General features: G+C 48.6%; 1 protein-coding gene across 1 annotated transcript; it reads left to right on the top strand.

Annotated features, from left to right (window-relative positions):
- The first annotated feature begins 4,310 nt into the window (after positions 1-4,310).
- On the top strand, positions 4,311-19,647 carry LOC102943691 (homeobox protein NANOG-like). The gene is made up of 4 exons (XM_043523403.1): positions 4,311-4,436; positions 15,800-16,074; positions 18,175-18,264; positions 18,824-19,647. Exons 1-4 carry the CDS (start codon positions 4,412-4,414, stop codon positions 19,184-19,186), a joined length of 753 nt encoding a protein of 250 aa, XP_043379338.1. The 5' UTR covers positions 4,311-4,411; the 3' UTR covers positions 19,187-19,647.

Raw genomic sequence — 19,647 nt, 5'->3', positions numbered from 1 at the left:
TGGGGTGGCACCTGGAGGACAGAGGGGTGCATTACATGGGTGTGGCCCCTGTGCAAAACTCCAGGCTGTTCCCTATTTTGAAAAGATGCAGTGGGTGGTGAATGGTGATGTGACTGCCAGGGGAGGTGTTCTCCATAAAGACCCCCAGGGACTGGCCTGTGTTTACAGGTGAGGAGAATTCCAGGGCTGTGTTTGCTGTGGAGATCCCAGCTGATATACCCCTAGTGCAGATCCACACACAGATATGCTTCTTCTTCAACAAACAGCATGGTATTTCTTCATTTTTGTTCAAATAAAGTTATACTTTTTGAAATCCTCAACTTGTTGTTCCTCCACCTTGAGAGCCTTGCATACTCCTAGCATGGTCCATGTTAGCAGGCTCTTAGCCAAAGTCAGCATAATTAGTCTCTCCTCATAAATAATCCCCTTTTGGGCTATGGTTCAGTTTTGTTGCTTTTCTCTGAACTCTCTCCAGTTTGTCTAGTAGTGGGGTGCTTGGAGTTGAACATCACATTCCAGAGGCACTCACACCAGAGCTAGATGGAGGGGGGCTTAGCCCCTCCTCTGCATTGGCCTGTGTGCATGCCACCCAAACCTGCACTGGCATTAAGCAGCCATATGCCACTCGAAACACATCTAATTTGCTCACAACTCTTGCCTTTCAGCATCCTGGCTTCCTAGGTTTCTCCCTCCCATTGAGTATTTTGTAGGTGAGTATCATATCCCACATCCTTCTCTGTCTTGGTTTGGCCCAGCTACAGATATTTAGCTCTTAATTTTTTTTTTTCTCATGGATCTTGAATCCATCCCCTCAAAGTGCAGTGCTACACTGAAAAGTGACGATCTACACCTGGCCCTAAATTTAGCAGCTCAGCTCCCTGTGTGGATTCAGCGCGAGAGCTACTGGCTTTAGTGACAAGTGTGTTTTTGGACAGCTTTCTGTTGCCTGTTTGCTCTGCAGAGCCAACACAGCTCAGAGAGAGGAAACTGTGGGCCATTAACGGAATTGTTTACTAGGTTCCAATCTGTGACACCCCTTCACATCCCTGGAGGACACTGGAGTTTCACAAGTATCCCAGAGGCCATTGATTGCCCTGCAGAATCCTTATTACTGGTGATGACGCGTGAGAAGGCAAGAGGCTAGTTTGACTTTCAGGCCAGGTCTACGCTTTGCCAGTACAGCCCTGTTGGTCAGGGGTGTGATCCCCAATCAAGCCAACTGCGCTAGCAAAAGCCACTAGTGTACCAGCAAATGTGTGCTTTTAGTGGTATAGCTTGCTTCACAGGTGGGGGTGATTTTGCAATACCAGTACTAAGCTATAGCTACCTCCAGCCTAGGAGCACTTTGTGGCTGTCGTGTACTGGTATTCCTACACTGGTGAAGAACTCCTAGCATAGACACAGCCTCAGGCTTGTCTATGTTACAAAACTGTACTGCATTTGAACAAGGTTATGAAGAACTAAATTAGCTAAAGTGATGCTGAGCCCAATTTACCTTGATCTGAGCTGATTACAAACTGGTGGTTAGCACAGCGTCAGCTAACTTGATTCTCTCTTCCTGGGTTCTCGCATGATTTTGTAGTGTGGGAAAACCCTCAGAGTCTAGGCTGGCTGTGCAGGGCTGGTGGTAAGAAAAATCCCCCTTTAACTGTAAATGTAGCACTAGATACAAATGCCACCGGAAGACCATAACCACGGGATCCTATTATTCTGTCTTTACAGTCCCTTGGCAGAGAAGAACTGCCCTCTAATCGTGTTTGTTGATCCTTTCTGAGCTCCTTTATTCAAGCAATGGCCAGAAAATTGAACACTGTTCTCTTTGTGTGACCTCACCGCAGCTGTGCATAATCTCACCCCTTCGCTCTGAGATGGCCTCCTTCTGCCTATGGGGCCTGACGTTTTTTCCTAACTGTAGCTGCAGCACTTACTGTATAACCTTGGGCAAGTCATTTAGCCTCTTTATGCCTCAATTGCCTTCAATGTGTAAAATGGGGATAATTATGTTTATTTTGGTCACGTGCTTTGAGATCTATTGATGACAGCTACACAAGGGTAAAGTATTATTGCTGTTTCTTTAATTAGATTTATAATTATCATTTGCAAACACACATCTATTTTGCTGCCCACGCTCTAGATCTCTTTCACCATCACTGTTTTCTAGAGGTCTCCCTCCCATTGAGCAGCTGTGTTTGGGATTATTTCCCCCCAGATGTATTAGCTGTTGTTTTCCCCAGCTGAGTCTGGTGTTATTTTCTGCGCCATCCCTTGTCTTTCTCCATCCCTTTTTGTATTATTTCTTTGTGCTGCCTGGTATTTACAATACCCTCCTACTTTAGTAGCATCTGTGAATTACACAGCTCCGGAATTGTGATTCCTCTGTGTATACAGCACCCCAGAATCACATGGTCTTTTGTGCTGTTGTTGTTGTTGTTGTTGTTGCCAATTGAACATGACATTCGAAGGAGAGAGAGGCTGGGAAAAATGCTCTGATGATTTGACCTTGGGGCATTGAGATTTGCTCCTTTGATATCAGATCAGAGCCCTGCTATGTGAGCAGGAGACATCATTCCTAGCACATTTGGTCTGGGGGACTCCCAGATACCAGAGTTGGCAACTGAAACAGGGGAGGGAGCCTAGCACACCACATTCTTCTCTCACTCTTAAATATGTGAAGGTGTTGGGGGGATTTGATCCTCCAGGGCTTGTTAACCCTCAGGATACACTTGTCTGCAACACACTGAATGGAGGAACTGTGAGGCTGGTCTCAGACCACCCCACTCTTTCCTCAAGAGACCCCCCTTATCTTATCACTCCAGAAGTGCCTCAGCATGACTTCCCTTCTCCCTCCTCTTAGCTCCCTCACTCTGCTTTTCAGTTTCTGCCTGAACTGCATGCCTGATCTTCCTTAACCCTCCCCCCCATTCTCTGCACTAGCAGCCAGGTGCCCCTCTCTGACATGCCCCCCTTGCCAGATGGTCTGGAGGCAGGAGAAGTGAGGAGCATGGTGGGTGTCCAATAACAGGAAAGTGAAAAGTGTGGGGAGCATATCGTGGTGCTCAGCTACCATGGGCAAAAGCCAGATTAGTGGGATAAAGCAGTCAGCGAGGTAGCCAGAAGGTGAGTAGCATGGAGAGCATATGTGGGGATCTTGTGTTTGAACGGCCAGTCGAGGTTTTCAGAAATAGAGAAGTGGGTTATTTAGGAAGCGCACAGAGACCAGGGAGGGTAGAACAAGGGGGAGAGCTGGGGAGAGTTCAAGCCTTGGGACGTGCCTGCTGCCATTTGGAGAGGGTTTCCAAAACAGCAGCGAAATGAGTCATACCAGGATCAGGGAGGGTCTCCAGCTGTGGAGAGAAGCTGGTTAGAGAGCATAAGGTGACTGACTCACCCTTTAGCTGCTGGCCACCATTCCCAGTCCACTAGTGTCCCCTCCCCAAACAACCTGCCAAACCCCTAATCACAGCTCGTTTGCAGGTTCCACTGAGCTGTGCATTTCCCACAGAGCTGAGTTCAGAGGTTCCCTGGGCCTTTCACGTCTTCTCCATGGCAGTTTTCTCTTAATGAAGAAGAAAAGTGGTTGGTTGGGGTTTGGCAATAAGAACACTTCACAGGTACCCTGCCCTGTCCTTCTTCAAAGACCTTTCAAAGCATCACACCCCACCCCACTGCCCCAACCCCCTCCTCCCTTCCCAAAGAGAAAGACACCGGATTCTTTTCACTGTGGGAACTGATCCCAGTGTGATTCACACAGAGGGTGTAGTCTTGGTTTGGGCCAAATACTATTAACTCTTAACTGAGACAAAGATTTCAAATCACTTAACCAAGGATGAGCATATTATCCTCCCCATGTTACAAATAGGGAAACTGAGGCACAGGGCGGGGAAGTGACTAGCCAAGGTCACATGGTGTGTCAGTAGTACGGCTGAGAACAGAACCCAGGTCTCCTGACTCGGCTGCCGCTACATGAGGGATTTTCTGAATTTCTCCCACTACTGGTGTAAGGCCTTGCCTATGCTAGGAAATAGCATTCAACTGGTGCTGACCAGGAACTACCTTTAAATGTGCTTCTGCTAAACCAGCTGCTGGCAACTAATTGCTGAAGGGGTGCTATGTCCGGGGCTAGACAGGGCCTTGAACTGGAGCAGCTCCCCTGGAGCTAACTGCAGTGAGAGCACGTGGGTAGACCAGCTTCTGGCATTTTTAACCACTGTACTGTCTCACCCTGCCTTGTTTACATTAGGCTTGTCAAACATGTATGCACTTTTATTCTAGTCTAGGCAAGGCCAGAGGGGCCAGCTATGAATTTATGGATCAGGGCTTTCTCAAAGGCGGGGCATGTGCTTGGCCCTACCTATACCCTAATCCTTTATTACGAGAGGATTTTCAGCAAAGCCAGGAAGAAAGAACAGCAATGGACAAGCAAAGCATCTTGAAAGGTAATCTACTAGTTGTTTTATTTTAAAGGCAGAGCTGCTGCAAGGAAGCGTGAGAGGAATGCTCAATAAACACCAAACAATGACCAAGCATGGTTAGACAGAGATCGTGAAAAGAAAAGAAAATGACCACTACAACACATACAGTGACACTGAAAAGTGCCCTCCGGATAGCAAAGCTTTTCAAGGCAATGGTGTGAGCTCTTTCTGTTTTGGACTGTTGGGTTTCTGCATAGTCCAGATGGTTCAGATCCCTTTGTTTCTCTTCAGGAACTCCACACAAGAGGTTTGCTGGGGTCCTTAGTTCATGCCCAAACATGAGGAGTTCCGGGGTACACTTTGTACTCTCCTTGAGTGCTGTTCTATAAGCCATCAAAAGGAACGGGACATGCTGGTCCCAGGACCTTTCATGCTGTTCTACAATGGTAGCCAGGCGAACCTCCAGAACCTATTGATCATTGAGTGGTTAGGACACTAACCTAGACCTTAAAAGTCCTAGGTTCAATTCCCGGCTCTGCTTCAGACTTCCTCTGTGACCTCAGGCAACTCACTTAGCCTCTCTGTGCTTCAGTTCTCCATCTGTACAAAGGGGATAATAGCTGTGCCCTATCTCACAGAGGCATGGTGAGGATACAGGCATTAAATATCATGAAGCACTTTGAGATCTACTGATGAAAAAGCACTGTCGAAGAGCTAAGTATTAGTCTTCCATATATTACTACTAATGAAAGGATCTCAAAGCACTTTACAAACATAGCTCAGACTCAGATCCCCCATTCTACAGATGGGGAACATGAGGTGTAGGGAGGTGAGTTCAAACTGACCCAGCAAGTCAGGGAATCAGACCCTGACCCCCAGAGTTTACAGACCTCTGTAACCATTCAACATTGCTGCCTCACAACATTCAATAAGGAACTACAGAGGTGAAGTGGCCTCCCAGCCCTTTGCTATGAATGCTTTATTTGTTCAGTTCAATACAAAGGTAAGTAAACAGGTTTGTTGCTGATTAACCACATCATTTGGGAACTTTTTCAAAGTACATTCCAAGGCTTTGGGCCTGCACTGGAGTTGAAGCCCAAACTGCTATTGTCATCAACAAGACTGGCCTCTTTACATGTGTTAGACAGGGACAGTGCATGTTTTTTCAGCCTCACCCAGCTCACGAATGGCTGAAGGGATTTTGTTCAATCCTTCAAAAAATCTCCTGTCAGAAAGCAAGCCCAGAAAATATCAAGACCCCCAGAAGAATTTTACTGGACAGCTGTTAGCATCTGAAAGGAGTAGAAAGGGTTTTGCAGCCACAGAGTAATTAACCATAACATATAGCCACTGACTGTCACCCACCCCAACAATGAAAAGCCTTCTGCCAATGCCTCAGTGACTTTAGCCCCTCTGTGCTTCAGTTTCTCTACCTATAAGGCTGGGATAATACTTCCAGCCATCTGAACCTTGGCAGTTTTGGGTCATAGAGATATTCATCTGAATATTTGCTCCGGGTAGGTCCCTTCCCCTTCCTGAATTTCATGTTGAGTTAGGGGTTTGAAGTAAACCTGAAATTCAGAGCAAAACTCGACTACCAGGGAGAATAACTCTGGACGATCCTAACAGAAATGCAGCATTAAATATTAATTATCTTCATGCGCTGTAATAAAAGTATGTCACCACTTCCCTCCGAGGCATAGAATTAGAGCCGCTCATCTCTCTGTGATATAGGACCCGCACCGCTCATGGAGATTCTCCTTTAGCTGAAGTGTTTGGTTTGGAGCCTCTGTTTTTGTAGGAGGAGCTGAGTTCTGTTCCCTCTGTCTCTGTGATGACAGCAGCAGTTCACACTTACACATCACCTTTCCTTCAAAGATCTCAAAGCACTTTCTTAGCATTAACTCAATTAGCCCTCTCAGCCCATCTGGCAAGCAGGTCTGTATAATTAGAGCAGGGTGACATTTTTGTTACAGCCCCTGAAACTGGTCTGGTTTCAGGCTTGCTTCATAATAATAATAGTACTTTATGTGTCTAGAGTATTTTTTTCACTTCAAGCTGCTTTACAAACAATAACTAATCTGCTCAATGCAGTTACAAACTTCACCGTTTGGAGCGCATCTTGGCTCAGTTTAGAGCTAGCCCTGGCCTGGCTGCAGTGATTTCGAGCTCAGTGCTCTGACTGAGTTTCAGACGAGCCAAAGTCCTGCATCACAGAAGTCAGAACCCAAAGCCCCGTGAATCTGGCCTAACTTGAAGCAAACTCAACCCCTAGGCCCACTGGGGACCAGTCCTGGGCTCAATATCTAGCAAACCCGGGCATGGTTCAGATCAAACCCAGGCCTGGATCAGAACAAAGGTTTGGCCCATTCTGAGCTGAACTTGTGCCCAGTTTGGAGTGAACCTGAACCCAGGCCTAGTGTTCAGCAAGCCAAAGTGTAGTGTTCAGTGAAACCGGTTCCAACTTGGTGAGATACTCGACTTCGATTTGTGGTTTTGCATTTAAACCATTGTGGGGATGGGGGGGAGCCTATTGTGTTACTTCCCCTTTGCCATTTGGTCCCCTTCTCCCTCCCTCCGCCACTGAGCTGACTCATTCTCTGCTCTGCTGGACTTTCTGCCTGCCCTGGCAGTTCCAGTCCCACTGGTGGTTCTAGTCCCAAGGGCAGCTCCTGTTTCCTCTCCCTTCTTACGTATCCGTAGTTTCTAGTACAGGCTGCTGGGCTGGTTTTCTGCTGGCCTGTAGGCACTTTGCACTGAAGAACTTGGACATCTGAAGAAGTATCCGGAAACAAGGAGAGCCCGCACCAATGCCCAGGTCGTCAAAGGTATTTAGGCTCCTAATTGGAAGGATCTGGGCCCAACTGACCGGCCAGCTCAACTCAGACCACCAGAAAGTGCTCTGAGGCTACAGACCCCATAGCTCTGGAGCCAATGTCTCAGGGTTTTGTCTAGTTTTACTGTGGGTTCAAATGAGTCTATTGATAAGTTTCAGAGGAGCAGCCGTGTTAGTCTGTATTCGCAAAAAGAACAGGAGAACTTGTGGCACCTTAGAGACTAACCAATTTACTTGAGCAGAAGCTTTCGTGAGCTACAGCTCACTTCAGCTGTAGCTCATGAAAGTTTATGCTCAAATAAATTTGTTAGTCTCTAAGGTGCCACAAGTTCTCCTGTTCTATTGATAAGGCTTCTAATACTTTCTTGGGGATATTTTCTCACAGTCTGCTATATGTTTTTTTCTTCCTTACCATACCGACAGTCAGTCTAACATTAACATCTAAATATTTCAGTGGCTAGTAGGTGTGTGTGTATGGATACAGACCATTGCCCTCAACTGGATGGAATCAGAATTGCTCAGCTGTGTGACATAGGCCCTATACTTCTCAGAGAAAATTGGAGATTCTCCTCTAGCTCAGGTGGCCTGAGGCTTGTTTTGTTTATATTTTGGTTTGTGTGGGGGGGGGGAGGGGAGAATGTGGATCTGGAGGATCTGAATTCTAGCTCTCAGAACTGTGTGAAGTTATTCTGGGGTGCAGCACCATGACAATCATGATGTGAACCTCAAGGTGGATGTACAGCTGTTAAATTATGTTCAGCAGAGCCACGTTCTGGTTGCAGCATTTTGAATTTCCATCACTTTTGTGCATTTAAAATTTCAAGTGAAAACCTGCACCCAACATTTTTATGTGTGCTGCACTTCCCCCCTCCCCCATTACACTTCATTTTTAAGATTGCATTTATGTATTGCCCTAATTTAAGATTACATTTATTTATTGCATTTATTGCATTGTTTATTTTACGACTTACACAATGCACCGGAACAACATTTCAAACCACGTGTACAATTTAATAAGTGTCAGAGTAAACAAACTACAACCCAACCATTAGTTTTTTACTAAAAGAAAAGCAGGACTTGTGGCATCTTAGAGACTAACCAGTTTATTTGAGCATAAGCTTTCGTGAGCTACAGCTCACTTCATCGGATGCATAAATTGGTTAGTCTCTAAGGTGCCACAAGTACTCCTTTTCTTTTCGCGAATACAGACTAACACTCCTGCTACTCTGAAACTTGTCATTAGTTTTTTACAAGCACTTTACTCTTGGGAGGGCGGGGGGAGCTGATGGCCTGTAGACTATGCCCTGGGGGATGAGAATCAGGCTGCAATGAAGCAGCAGAGGATGTAAATTCCAAACTTAATGAAAATCCCGGCTGTCAGGCCTCAGATATTCGTGGCGTCATTTTCAAAGGCACTGAGCACCCTTTACTTCCATGCTTAGCCCCTTTGAAAAGTTGATCACTAGGGATTGTCAGTTCTAGTGTCTCAGGTGATCTCAATTGTCTTGGAAGCAGTTGGGCAGAGAGCTTGAGCTCTCATCAGGGAGCCAGAACCCAAAACTTAAAGATGCAAAGACTGCAAATTGCATAGGAAGCTAGCACAGTCTGTGGAGAACTGGAATAATGTGCTTTCTTCCATCAATGCCTCTAAACAAGCAGGCACTTGTATTCTTCTCCAGCTGTCGCTTGGAAGAGGTCTTCCAAGCATCATGTAAGAATCAGCTTTGGAGGTGAAAAAGGCCTGGATGACAGTGGCAAGATGGATGACAGAGGAAAGGCCTAAAAGAAGTGCTTCTCATCTCCAGTGCCACCTGGGAAGTCAGGAGCCTCCTTGACAAATGGTGGGCCAACCCCCTCCCTCTGGGGCAGGTATTGTTGCTGCTACCTTCCCGCATCATACCTAACTGGTCTGGACTGAGCGGTCTCAGCCAAAGTGTTCTCACCCATGTCCCAGTTTCAGCCAGACTTTGGGAAAACAGAGCAACTGCACCACCCAGCTCTGATGAAGAGATGAACTTTGTACTGATGGCACCCCAGCTCTCACCATCCCCCACCATCCCCCACATCCATGTGGCACAGGAGAGGTAAGGGAAGGACCTGATGAGCAGTTATCCCACACAGACAATAATAGCGCTTTGCTCTTACAGAGGCGTTTTCATAGAGAGATCTTGCAGCACATTACTAGAAGTAGCGTTGTCCCCATTTTATAGATGGGGAAACTGAGGCCGAATGATTCACCCCCAGGGCACACAGCAAGTCAGTGGATGAGCAGTGATTAAAACCTTGGGCTTCTGACATCCAGCCATCTATGGGTCCTCGTCTTTGAAACATGACAATGCTTTGACTGACTCACTCACTAATGTTTGTAAAATGCTTTGAGATCCTCAGAAGATCAAGAGGATCTGAATACACTTTACAAACATTAGTGGCAGCTTCCCAATGCCCCTGTGGCTTAGGTTAGTAGCATTATATCTTCCTACCTGAACAAGCTCCCAGAGCAAATCACTGGCAGAACCACGAAAAGGAAGAAGGTCTCCTGACGTGCTGGTCTGTGGGTGAACTACAGGACTCTCTTGCCTGTGATTATTTCATGACTGCTTTTGTAGGTGCTCATTCCCTTAGCCTCTGGGTGTGCAATATACTGGTAAATGAAATGCCACAATGCATTACATGAGGCTGGCCATAAGAGAGGACACAAGCTGCCCCTGTCCTTGGATCACCTCATCCAACCTTGAATAGTCCAGCAACAGTCTGCAGCCAAGAAAATGCTTAACTACACAGAAGTGTCTCTGAAGGAGAAAGAAAAGGAGTACTTGTGGCACCTTAGAGACTAACAAATTGTTAGTCTGTAAGGTGCCACAAGTCCTCCTTTTCTTTTTGCAAATACAGACTAACACAGCTGCTACACTGAAATCTGAAGGAGAAGTGACTACTACAGCCAGGGATCCCCTCCCTGCCCCTACAGCTCCCCATCCTGCCCCTCTCCCCGACAGGTTGTATCTCTAGCTCCCAGCACAATGATACCAAAAAAATGCCTCATTCATTCATATGTGAGTGGAGAGCACATGTGGAGAGCGGCCTGCTCTACAAAATTGGATGTGGGGCCTGACATGAACTTCCCCTAAGTTGACGGCTTCAGTTTAGCACCTGGCACTGGCAGACGGGCTAGGCCCCTTCCTGGCACTTCTCAGCTGGCCCCATCAAATTCCTATCAAATTGGAAATTTTATTTGAAAGAAGAAAAAAACACCCCAGTGGGTTCCAGCCCCTTGGGCCTGATTCACTGTTGTCCTGCCGCCTGCGTTGTCACTTCCCCCAGCGCAGAGGGTATCGAGGGCCACCATTCTGCCTTGGTAGCATTTTATCCTGCGCTGGTGTTATTGTGTCTACAAACTGCAGGACAGCCGGGAAGCAAGCCCTCTGCTTGCAAAACCCCTTTGGAATGGGCTTCGGTGTGCCCCATTGTAGAGCTATGGGCCAGGGGTGAAGTTCACCTCCAGAACCAAATGCCCATAGATTTGGAAGTAGGGAGGAGGGTTGGCTGGGGCTGTGAGCATTTCTCCTCTATGGCCTCCTTTCTGGGATGATTTTTACACACATAGGGCTTGAGCCAGAGCCCAGTGGAGTCAGTGGGAGGCTTTACCTTGACTTCCCTGGGCTATGGACCCATGCAAGGGTGGACTGTAGAATGCCAGGAATTCAGGGAGACATTTTTTAATCCTGATGCCACCATGTGTCACTTTCCTCCCCCACCCCCTCCTTCTCTCACACCGTTCCCTCCCCACCAATCAACCCTCTTTAACATGACAATGTGCACTGAAGACCTGGCTGATGCAGGATATTGTACTCCTTTGAAGGGAACTGCTAGCTATAAAGGTAGACTTTCTAGGGCACCCTCATCCTGGGTGGTGAGCTTCAGTCCTTGAGTGAGGTGCTGTCTACTGGGAGGTGGGGGTGGGGAGCACCCGGGGGGGAGCACCCCTTCAAACCAAACCCACATGAGTGCTCACTTGGCTGTGCCCCCTTACCAGCCTTACCCAAGTGGGACTGGCATGGGCTACGGGGAGTTTTACTGGAACTCAGCAGGGGGTACAGAACGTGCTATATCATGCCCGGGAAGGGGAGCAGAAGCGGCTGGTGATGCCCAGTTTCCAGTGGAGGAAAGCCAGAACTCAGGTAAGCCATCAAAGTTAAGTCATAGGACTGAGATTCAGGACACCTGGGTGCCAATCCTAGATCTGTCATTGACTCAGTGAGTGACCTTGGGAAAATCACTTCCACTCTTTGTGCCTCTCTTTCCCCTTTATAAAATGTGGATATGAGCCTAATTCATTCAGACTTGCAAAGCATTTTTTGATCCTCAGGTATAAGCACTGTAAAGGCAAAGTATCCTTGTCTGTCTGTAACACCTTATCCTGGCAGGCTAATGGCCAAGGGGGGCAGGGGATGATCAGGCCTCACTTAAACCAGAGCTGTCATATTTATGGAGAGAGGCAAAATCCATGTTTGGTCCATGGGCCGGAGCATGCATTTAGTGTTCTGTACACCCATCACCCACAGCACAGCTCCCAGTGCTGGCAATGGGGGCATTGCAAAGATGACAGCCTTTACACAGTGACTGAATGTGTAATTATCATTGTTATACTTGTTCAAGTCTCATTCAGCATCACAGTGGGAGGATGGGGAATCCTGTTAGGATCCACTACTGCTTCTGCCCTCTGTTTCTCTCCTTTCCCCGTCCTCCTTTCTCTGCTTGTCTCTTTCTGTGTTTCCCTGTCTTCTCTCTCCATTTCCTTTAATTCAGCAACTCCCAATTCCCACCCCATGGGCTTCACTCCTACCTCCTTCCCATCCCATCTGCTCAAATGTTCATCAGTGAAATAGTTAATGCAGACAGGTCTTTGCCTAGTGCTATCCTTACACTCTAGAGTCAATGCCCCAGTGAGATTAATGGGAATTTGGGGTGGGGATTACACCTCTCTGGAGTCATTGTAGAAATCAGCATTGTTGTTTCAGGCTATCTGCAGGCAAGGGGTTACATCAGTACACAGTGGGCTCTCATTTTGTAGGTTAACTTCCTGACCATAAGGACTAGAGACGTACCCTTTGTTTTAAATGAAATCTTAGATTCTTTATGCTCCATGGGCCACAAATACATCAGGCAGGCTGGGTGTTTCCCCCCACTCCACCCCAGGGAAGGGTTTGGATGTAGAGCTTTGAATGTGGACTCAAAGGTCTGCAGAGATGAAGAGCTGTCAAGACCTGGGCCTGTCTCAGTTTTTAGTTTTTAAACCAGAGCTGTGTGAGGGTTTGTTTAGCCACCATTCATGCTTCTTGCTGACTCTCCTGTTCCTCCTCCTAGTCCTCCTAACCCTTCAGTCACTGGCTAGCTCCCCGTCAGGGCTTGGGAGGCGAGTTGGGTAGCAGATGCTAGCCTAGGTACTGAGGTGCGTCTATGACTGTGTGGAGTTAGGAGCTTTTCTTTGAATGGAGTTGTGCCTTTTCTCCAAGCTGACTGAAATCCCTTCTAACCCCACACCCATGTCCCACTGGCCGCCTGGACATACCCTCCTCACCTACCCTACCTTCACCATTGCTGCAAACTCACAGATCCCCCCCACCAGACATGCAGAGCCCAAGCCCCACTCACCCTCCTGCAGCCCCTCTCCAGCCACCCTTGTATGCAGGTCTCACATGGGCCAGTTCCCCAATGGGTCTGTAGTAAACCTGCCCTGCTCTCCCCACCCCCCACCCCCACATGAGCACTGACTCCTTCCCCACCCCAGACTAGCATTCCTTATGCAGCCTGGCTCCTTGCAGCCACAACTTCTCCCTATCCTGCACCACCCAGCTCCCCACAGCTGGGAACCTGCCCCACTCCCCCCTGCCCCCGGGGGCCCTCACAACCCAGGCTCCCCACTCTCAGTTCTTAGGGCCAGGAAGTGGCAGTTAGGAGGCAAGTCAAGCAGAAGCAGAGGGGGTCAAGAAAGGGAGGGAGGTAACATGGAGAGCGCATGTCTGTGGGGAGGGGAATCAGCACTCGGTGAGTGGGGCCTGCTGGAATAGCTGGTGGAGGTGGGGGTCTGGGGAAAGGACGACGAGGTAGGTTGGCATTCTCAGGGGAAGGCGATGGCTGGGCAGGGCTGGAGCTGGCAGTGGAGAGGGCTGGGGTCTAAAGAGAGTGCTGGCTGGGGCATGTTATAGCTGTTCGATTATCTCCAGACTTTTCTGTGGTGCTGCTCCCTGTAGTCCCTGGGCACTTCACTGACATCAATGAATGTACCCTCGCCCCTGCGAGGAGGGTAGGTATGATTACCTCCATTTGCACCTGTGCAAAACCTTAACCTCCATCTCAGCTGGTGGCATTTTACGTGGGTGCAAATGACTACTCAAGGTGCCAGATGTAAGTCACACAGCGCAAGCCTGAGGCTCTGCTCAGAATATAACCCACAGCTGAATTTCAAGTGTCTTTTTTAATCACACAACCATTTTTCCTCTCAGCTGGGGAGGGATTGGTAGCATGGAGGAGCCAGTGACCTGCACAAGAGATCAGTAGCTTACATGGGGGAGATGGAGCATTAGGATTTCCCAAAGTGCCTCTTGATTCAGACTCTTTGGGGCAGGTGCTTGGGACCAAGGATGGGTTAGGATGGTCTCTAAAGATCTAAGGGGGTAATTCCCTTATTGGCCCTGAAACTGTCCTCCCCACAAGTGGATGTTAACTCTCCCCTCTCCCTATGGGCAGACAGGTGAGAAGTTGGGGGGCTCAGGAAGAGGGAAGAAATTGTCCGAGGGCATTTGGCTAGGCTTGCAAACCAATACACCCCTCCTGGCCCCCACTGCTGCCCGCATCCACACGTGCCAGACACCTAGGGGAGAGCTATCTGTGTAATCTCACTTGTTAACATTTTCCTATTCATGCTGCCTCAATGGCTTTGCATGTTGGCGGCTTTTGTCTGGACTAACAGCCCAGATTGCTTAGGAAGCTTTTTCTTTAGATCTCAATCTTGGCTTTGTCCTTCAGGCAGAGACCCCCTTAGGATATTTCCCAGGACAAGCTGGAAGGGTCTTTGTGGGTTCCTCTATCCTCTTGAATACTGTCTCTGGAGTGAGTGGTGCTCCCCAACCTGTCTCTGTGTCCTCTGTCTGTGCCTTTTCTCCTCCTGTAAACTCTCATCAGCACAATATTCTATTCTAGTTCTCATGTGCTTTGCAAAGGGTAGCGGCAGCCTAGTGGTTAGAGCAGTGGGCTGTGAGTCCGGCAACCTGCGTTCTTGTCCTGACTCTGACTCACTGGGTTGTTCTGGTTGTCACTTTACATCGGTGGTGATAATACCTACCTCCCTCCCTCCCAACAGTGGGATGGGGAGGGTTAATTTGCCAGTGTTTGTGAAGTGCATTGAGATCCTTGGTTAGAAGGAGCAGAAAGTAACACTACTGGTGAGAGACAGTTTGGTCCAGTGGCTGGAGAACAGGACTAAGGGATCAAAGCCTAAACTTTCACTTGTGACTGGTCATTCTGAGTGCCCCAATTTTTGGGTGCCCAACCTGAGACCTCTTAAAGGGGCCTGATTTTCAGAGAGCGCTGAACACAGCTGGGCTTTGAGCACCAGGCCCCTTTAAGGTGTCTCAGACTGGGGACCCCAAATCAAGCCTCAAAAATGACCAGACTTAAGCCCAAGAGTCCAGTGCACAGATTCGCTGTGTGCCCATGGGCGAGTGATTCACCTCTGCACCCCAGCTTGTCCATCTGTCAAAGGCGTGTAATTATGCTTGTCCTGAGCAGAACTGCTCCTCTGTGTGACAGAGGCCCTGCACCACTAACAGCAAACAGATTCTCCTTTAGCTCAAGTGCTGAGTGTCTGTGCTGTCAGAGCAAAAGGATTTGATAGCGATCCTGGCTGCCAGTGTCAAGTTAGCAGCCAGATTAAGCTGTGTAGTGACAACCTTAACATATAATTATAGCGCTTTTCATCCCTAGGTCCCAAAGTGCTCTGCAAAAGGACAAGCTATAGAGGATTTGGAGATGTAGGGATGAACTGTCCATCCAGGTTTCAGAGTAGCAGCCGTGTTAGTCTGTTTTCGCAAAAAGAACAGGAGTACTTGTGGCACCTTAGAGACTAACACATTTATTTGAGCATAAGCTTTCGTGAGCTACAGCTCCCTTCATCGGATCCGATGAAGTGAGCTGTAGCTCAGAAAGCTTATGCTCAAATCAATGTGTTAGTCTCTAAGGTGCCACAAGTACTCGTTCTTTTTGCCCATCCAGGGTGTCACCGTGAGGCTTAATCTGGCCACTTGCAACTTCACACTGGCATCAGGGATACATATCAGATTCTTTTGCTACAAAGGCGCAGATCCTCAGAGCTTGCGCTAAAGGAGAATCGCCTTTGCTGCTAGCAGTATATGGCCTATGTCACACAGATAAGCAGTTCTGATCTCACCCAGCAAAGGGCTCTGCGTGTGTGTGTGTGTGTGTGTGTGTGTGTGTGTGTGTGTGTGTATTTACACACATGTGGGTTCATTACCGCATATATCCCCTTTGTCTTTAGATCTCTCTCCTGCTTCCTCCAGCTCTGGGAATTTCAGCCACTTCACACCAGATTCGGCCACCAGCCCCCAGACAGAATCCTCGTCCCCCCAGCCAGCATCCAAGCCCCAGAAGAATGGGAAGGAAAGAGAGGGAGGGATGAAGAAGGCCAAGATCCGTACAGCCTTCTCCAAGGAGCAGCTGCAAACCCTGCATCAACGGTTCCAGAGCCAGAAATACCTCAGCCCCCAGCAGATCCGGGAACTGGCTGCAGTCCTGGGGCTCACTTACAAGCAGGTGAATAGCGAGGGCATAGAGTTGTCTGCCTTGTAATGGCTGGGCTGCACCTGAATGTCACTTAGTGCAAGAGGAGTCGTGAAATAAAGGTGGGGGTTGATTAGCACAGAACAGTGGCAAAGGTGCTAGATGACAATACTAGTATTTATGTCCTATATTTTTCCTCAGAGCAAGTACAAAACATGGCTGTGACAGAGCAAGCTCCATACACACACATATAACTGTCCCCCTCCCGCTCCCAAATGTGTCTCAGTCCTGCCCGAGAAAAACCCTTCTTGGAGGGAAAATTTCAGCAGGAAGACAGTGTTGCCTAATGGATAAAACACTGGACTCAGACTCAAAGAGACCTGGGTTCTTTTTCAGCTCTGCCATTGGCCTGCTGGGTGACCTTGAGCAAGTCACGTCCCTTCTCTGTGCTTCAGTTTCCCCATCTGTAAAATGGGGATAATGACACATCCATGGATGGAATGTGCTAAAACCCAGTCAATCCTTGGCACCTCTGTTGAGACTCACGATGAGGGGGCCTGCTGTTGCCGGTGTTGCCAACTCCTGAGATTTTACTGTGAATCTGCCAATAATTGCTGATTTTCCTGAAGACCTTGAGTCACGAAAACATGAGAAGCTCAGCTTTCATTAAAAAAAAAAAAAGGGTTTCTAGCTCTCCTGGTTTCAGGGAAAAGCTTGAAAATGTGACCCTCTGAAGGCTCCAACATCAGGAGGCAAAGCGAGCGAGCAAGAGAGAGACCTTTTGTTCAAACCTGGCTTAAAAAATCACAACTCTCATGATTTTCAGGGCCTGATTCGTGATTTTTGAATGCCAGGAGTTGGCAGCGCGATGATGCCATGGTCTGTGGTGTGGCTGAGCAGTAAGTGGGTCACCATAGTTCCCTGCACTTTATGCTCCGCATCAGTTCCCAGTCCTCTGCTGGATGCAGTTCCAGGCACTGGTGAATTTCCCCATAAGGCGCTGAGTGGCCTGGCATGGATTAGTTCACAAATCATTTCCTCCCCACCCCCTCCCCAGTGCCCCCATGCAGCACCTGCAGTAAGCTGGGACGCTGCTATGAGCTCTCCCCAGGGCTGAACTCCTCCCACCAACCTGTCTTCCCGCACCCACGCAGTGCGCTTGACACCAGGCCTCATGCAGGTACGGCAAGGCCCCCACACAACTGCCATCCCTGCAGATTTATGAGCATCACTTGTGCCACTGCTGCAATGCCTGAGATGAAATCGCTAGCCCAGGTCCAGCTGAACTGGTGCCGTCTATAATGATCTCTCCTGAGTGGATGAGAAGCCACAAGCATTGTAGCTGCTATGGTTCAGCCATTCTTCCTAACCCTATCCCACAATGCAGTGCAGATGGAGATTATCCTAATGAAAGTGCTGGGCACTCTGGGCTTGGTGCCTCAGGTATCCCAGGATGCACTGGGATAACAAACACAAACACACACCCCACCTACCCACCCCCAAACCGGTTTTGTCAGAAACAGGACAAGTGAGACAACCAGCTATTTGCTGCAATCAACATCCTTGCAGCACTCCCTATTAGTGCAGACACAGCCCTGGGGGAGTGCGCTTTGGAATCTGCTCCCGTCAGGGATCTTGATTTTGAGGACTGATAGGATGCAGGGCAGGCCTTCTGCCCTCCCCGCACCCCCACAAACACACATTTCCTTAATTTTGGCCTGTAATCAGGAGGGATTTAATCCATTCTATGGGTGGGACTGTAGAGACCGTGTTGGGTTTGATTTGTGCCAGTTTTTGGCCACACTCATTCATTTGTCACATGTGTAATGCGCCTACATGTCACAATGATGGGCACAATGTGGACAATGTAGGCGCTGGGGACAGAGATCCACCGACACAATTTGCATAGGCCACTAAACCGGCATCTGATGTTGAACTGGGCCAGACTTTAACCAGCAACCACACAGATGCTTTATACTCCACTCCCTGATTCTCTGAGCCCTCCAGTCACTCCACCCCTGACCCAAGAGGCTCATTGTAATTGGTGAGTCAGAGGTGAAAAATGTCTTAGCCCATTCCATATTCCTCCCTGACTATCCATTCCCCCGGGAACCTTCTGACCCCTCACTGCAGGTTAAGACCTGGTTCCAGAACCGAAGGATGAAGCTGAAGAGATGCCAGAAGCACAACTTGTGGTCGGAGCGGGCTCAGTGCCTCACTCAGGTAAGGGCATTCCACACAAAGGGGACCAAGACCATTGGTCCAGAAAGCCCAGTGTCCTGCCTTCTCCCATAGCCCAGTGGTATATTCCCTCTGCTATCCCATTTCCTGCTGTACTGGATCAGTACCATGGTCCAGCTAGTTTAGTAACCCTGCCTCTGCCATCCCCAGTCATGCCGAAGATCCATCCTGCCTGCCTTCTGCTGTTCTGGTCTGTTTAGCCCACTGACGTGCCTCCTGCCCTAAGGCAAAAATGGTAGATAGTTTGGTGTCCCCCAGCCAACCAGGGCAATGGTCCAGCTTTTGTTAGTAGCTCTCCTCCTGTTCTACTGGATAAGCCAGCGGTGAGTCTGGTCTCATGCCCCAGTTGTGAGAGTGGCCTCACATCTCCCATATCACCTCATATCAGACCTATGAAGTACATTTCTTCTTGTCCCTCCCCACCTCCTCCTGCCCCATGGATATGCCTGAAAGCAAAAGGATTGATATAGCCCTTCTACATTTTAGCCCGGTGAGTGCCAGTAGAGATGCAATTGGTTTTGATTCCTATTCTCTCTTTCAGACTGGGTTCCAGCCCAGCGGGTACCTGGAAGTGCACCCCAAATTCCACCAGAGCTATCCGATCAGCGCAGCTGGAAACATCCAAGCTGTGGGCAACCCCCGTCAGAACTACTCAGCAGGGCAGAACCCATATGCATTCATAGCCAATGAGGAGGGGGGGGTCTTCGGCAAAGGTGGGGCCACCTGTAGCGTCCAACAGACAGTGGGATTCATTGCCCAGCACAAAGTAGACTTTTATCATGGCTTCCCTGGGACCATGGAATACACTGGCGCAAAGACAGGAGATGGCTATAGCTTCCACCATGCCTCAGCCACTGTGGCACCGTTTCCGGGCACTGCTGGCCACCATCTGTACCACCCCTAAGCAGGGTTAAAGCAGAGAGCCCAAAGCAATTGTTACTGAATCTCTTCCTTTCCCTGCATCTCTCACACTGTCTCCTACTTAGGGTAGTTACACAACTCTGTCCCTATTTTACATTCAGACACATGGCTCACTCACACCCACCCAAACTCTCATGCAGTTACTAACAAAATAAACACACACATCCATGCACACACATGTAGGTGTACCCATACATTTACCCTACAGTGAAACTGGGTATCTTTCTAAAAAAATATGATCTGGCTCCATCACAACATATGGGCTTGCTACAAGAATCACTAGGTGAAATTCTCTGGCCTGTGGTATGCCGGAGGACAGATTAGTTGATCATATTAGTCCCTTCTGGCCTTTAAATCTATGACCCTATTTAGGCTGTTTACACTAAACCTTGCTGGGTCTAGTGTTGGTGAAGTCTAGAGATCCAAGGTGCTTTTAATATTGCA

The sequence above is a fragment of the Chelonia mydas genome, chromosome 1 (genome assembly GCF_015237465.2).
Source record: "Chelonia mydas isolate rCheMyd1 chromosome 1, rCheMyd1.pri.v2, whole genome shotgun sequence".
NCBI classification, from domain to species: Eukaryota; Metazoa; Chordata; order Testudines; family Cheloniidae; genus Chelonia; species Chelonia mydas.
Note: the sequence above shows the minus strand (reverse complement) of the source record. Positions and strands in the feature narration are given on the sequence as shown.

Excerpts from the sequence above, each read along its gene's own strand:
- LOC102943691 (XM_043523403.1), top strand. The coding sequence starts at position 4,412 with ATGGACAAGCAAAGCATCTTGAAAG. Across the intron at positions 4,437-15,799 it reads CAAGCAAAGCATCTTGAAAG|ATCTCTCTCCTGCTTCCTCC; the intron begins GTAATCTACTAG and ends CTTTGTCTTTAG. Across the intron at positions 16,075-18,174 it reads TGGGGCTCACTTACAAGCAG|GTTAAGACCTGGTTCCAGAA; the intron begins GTGAATAGCGAG and ends CCCTCACTGCAG.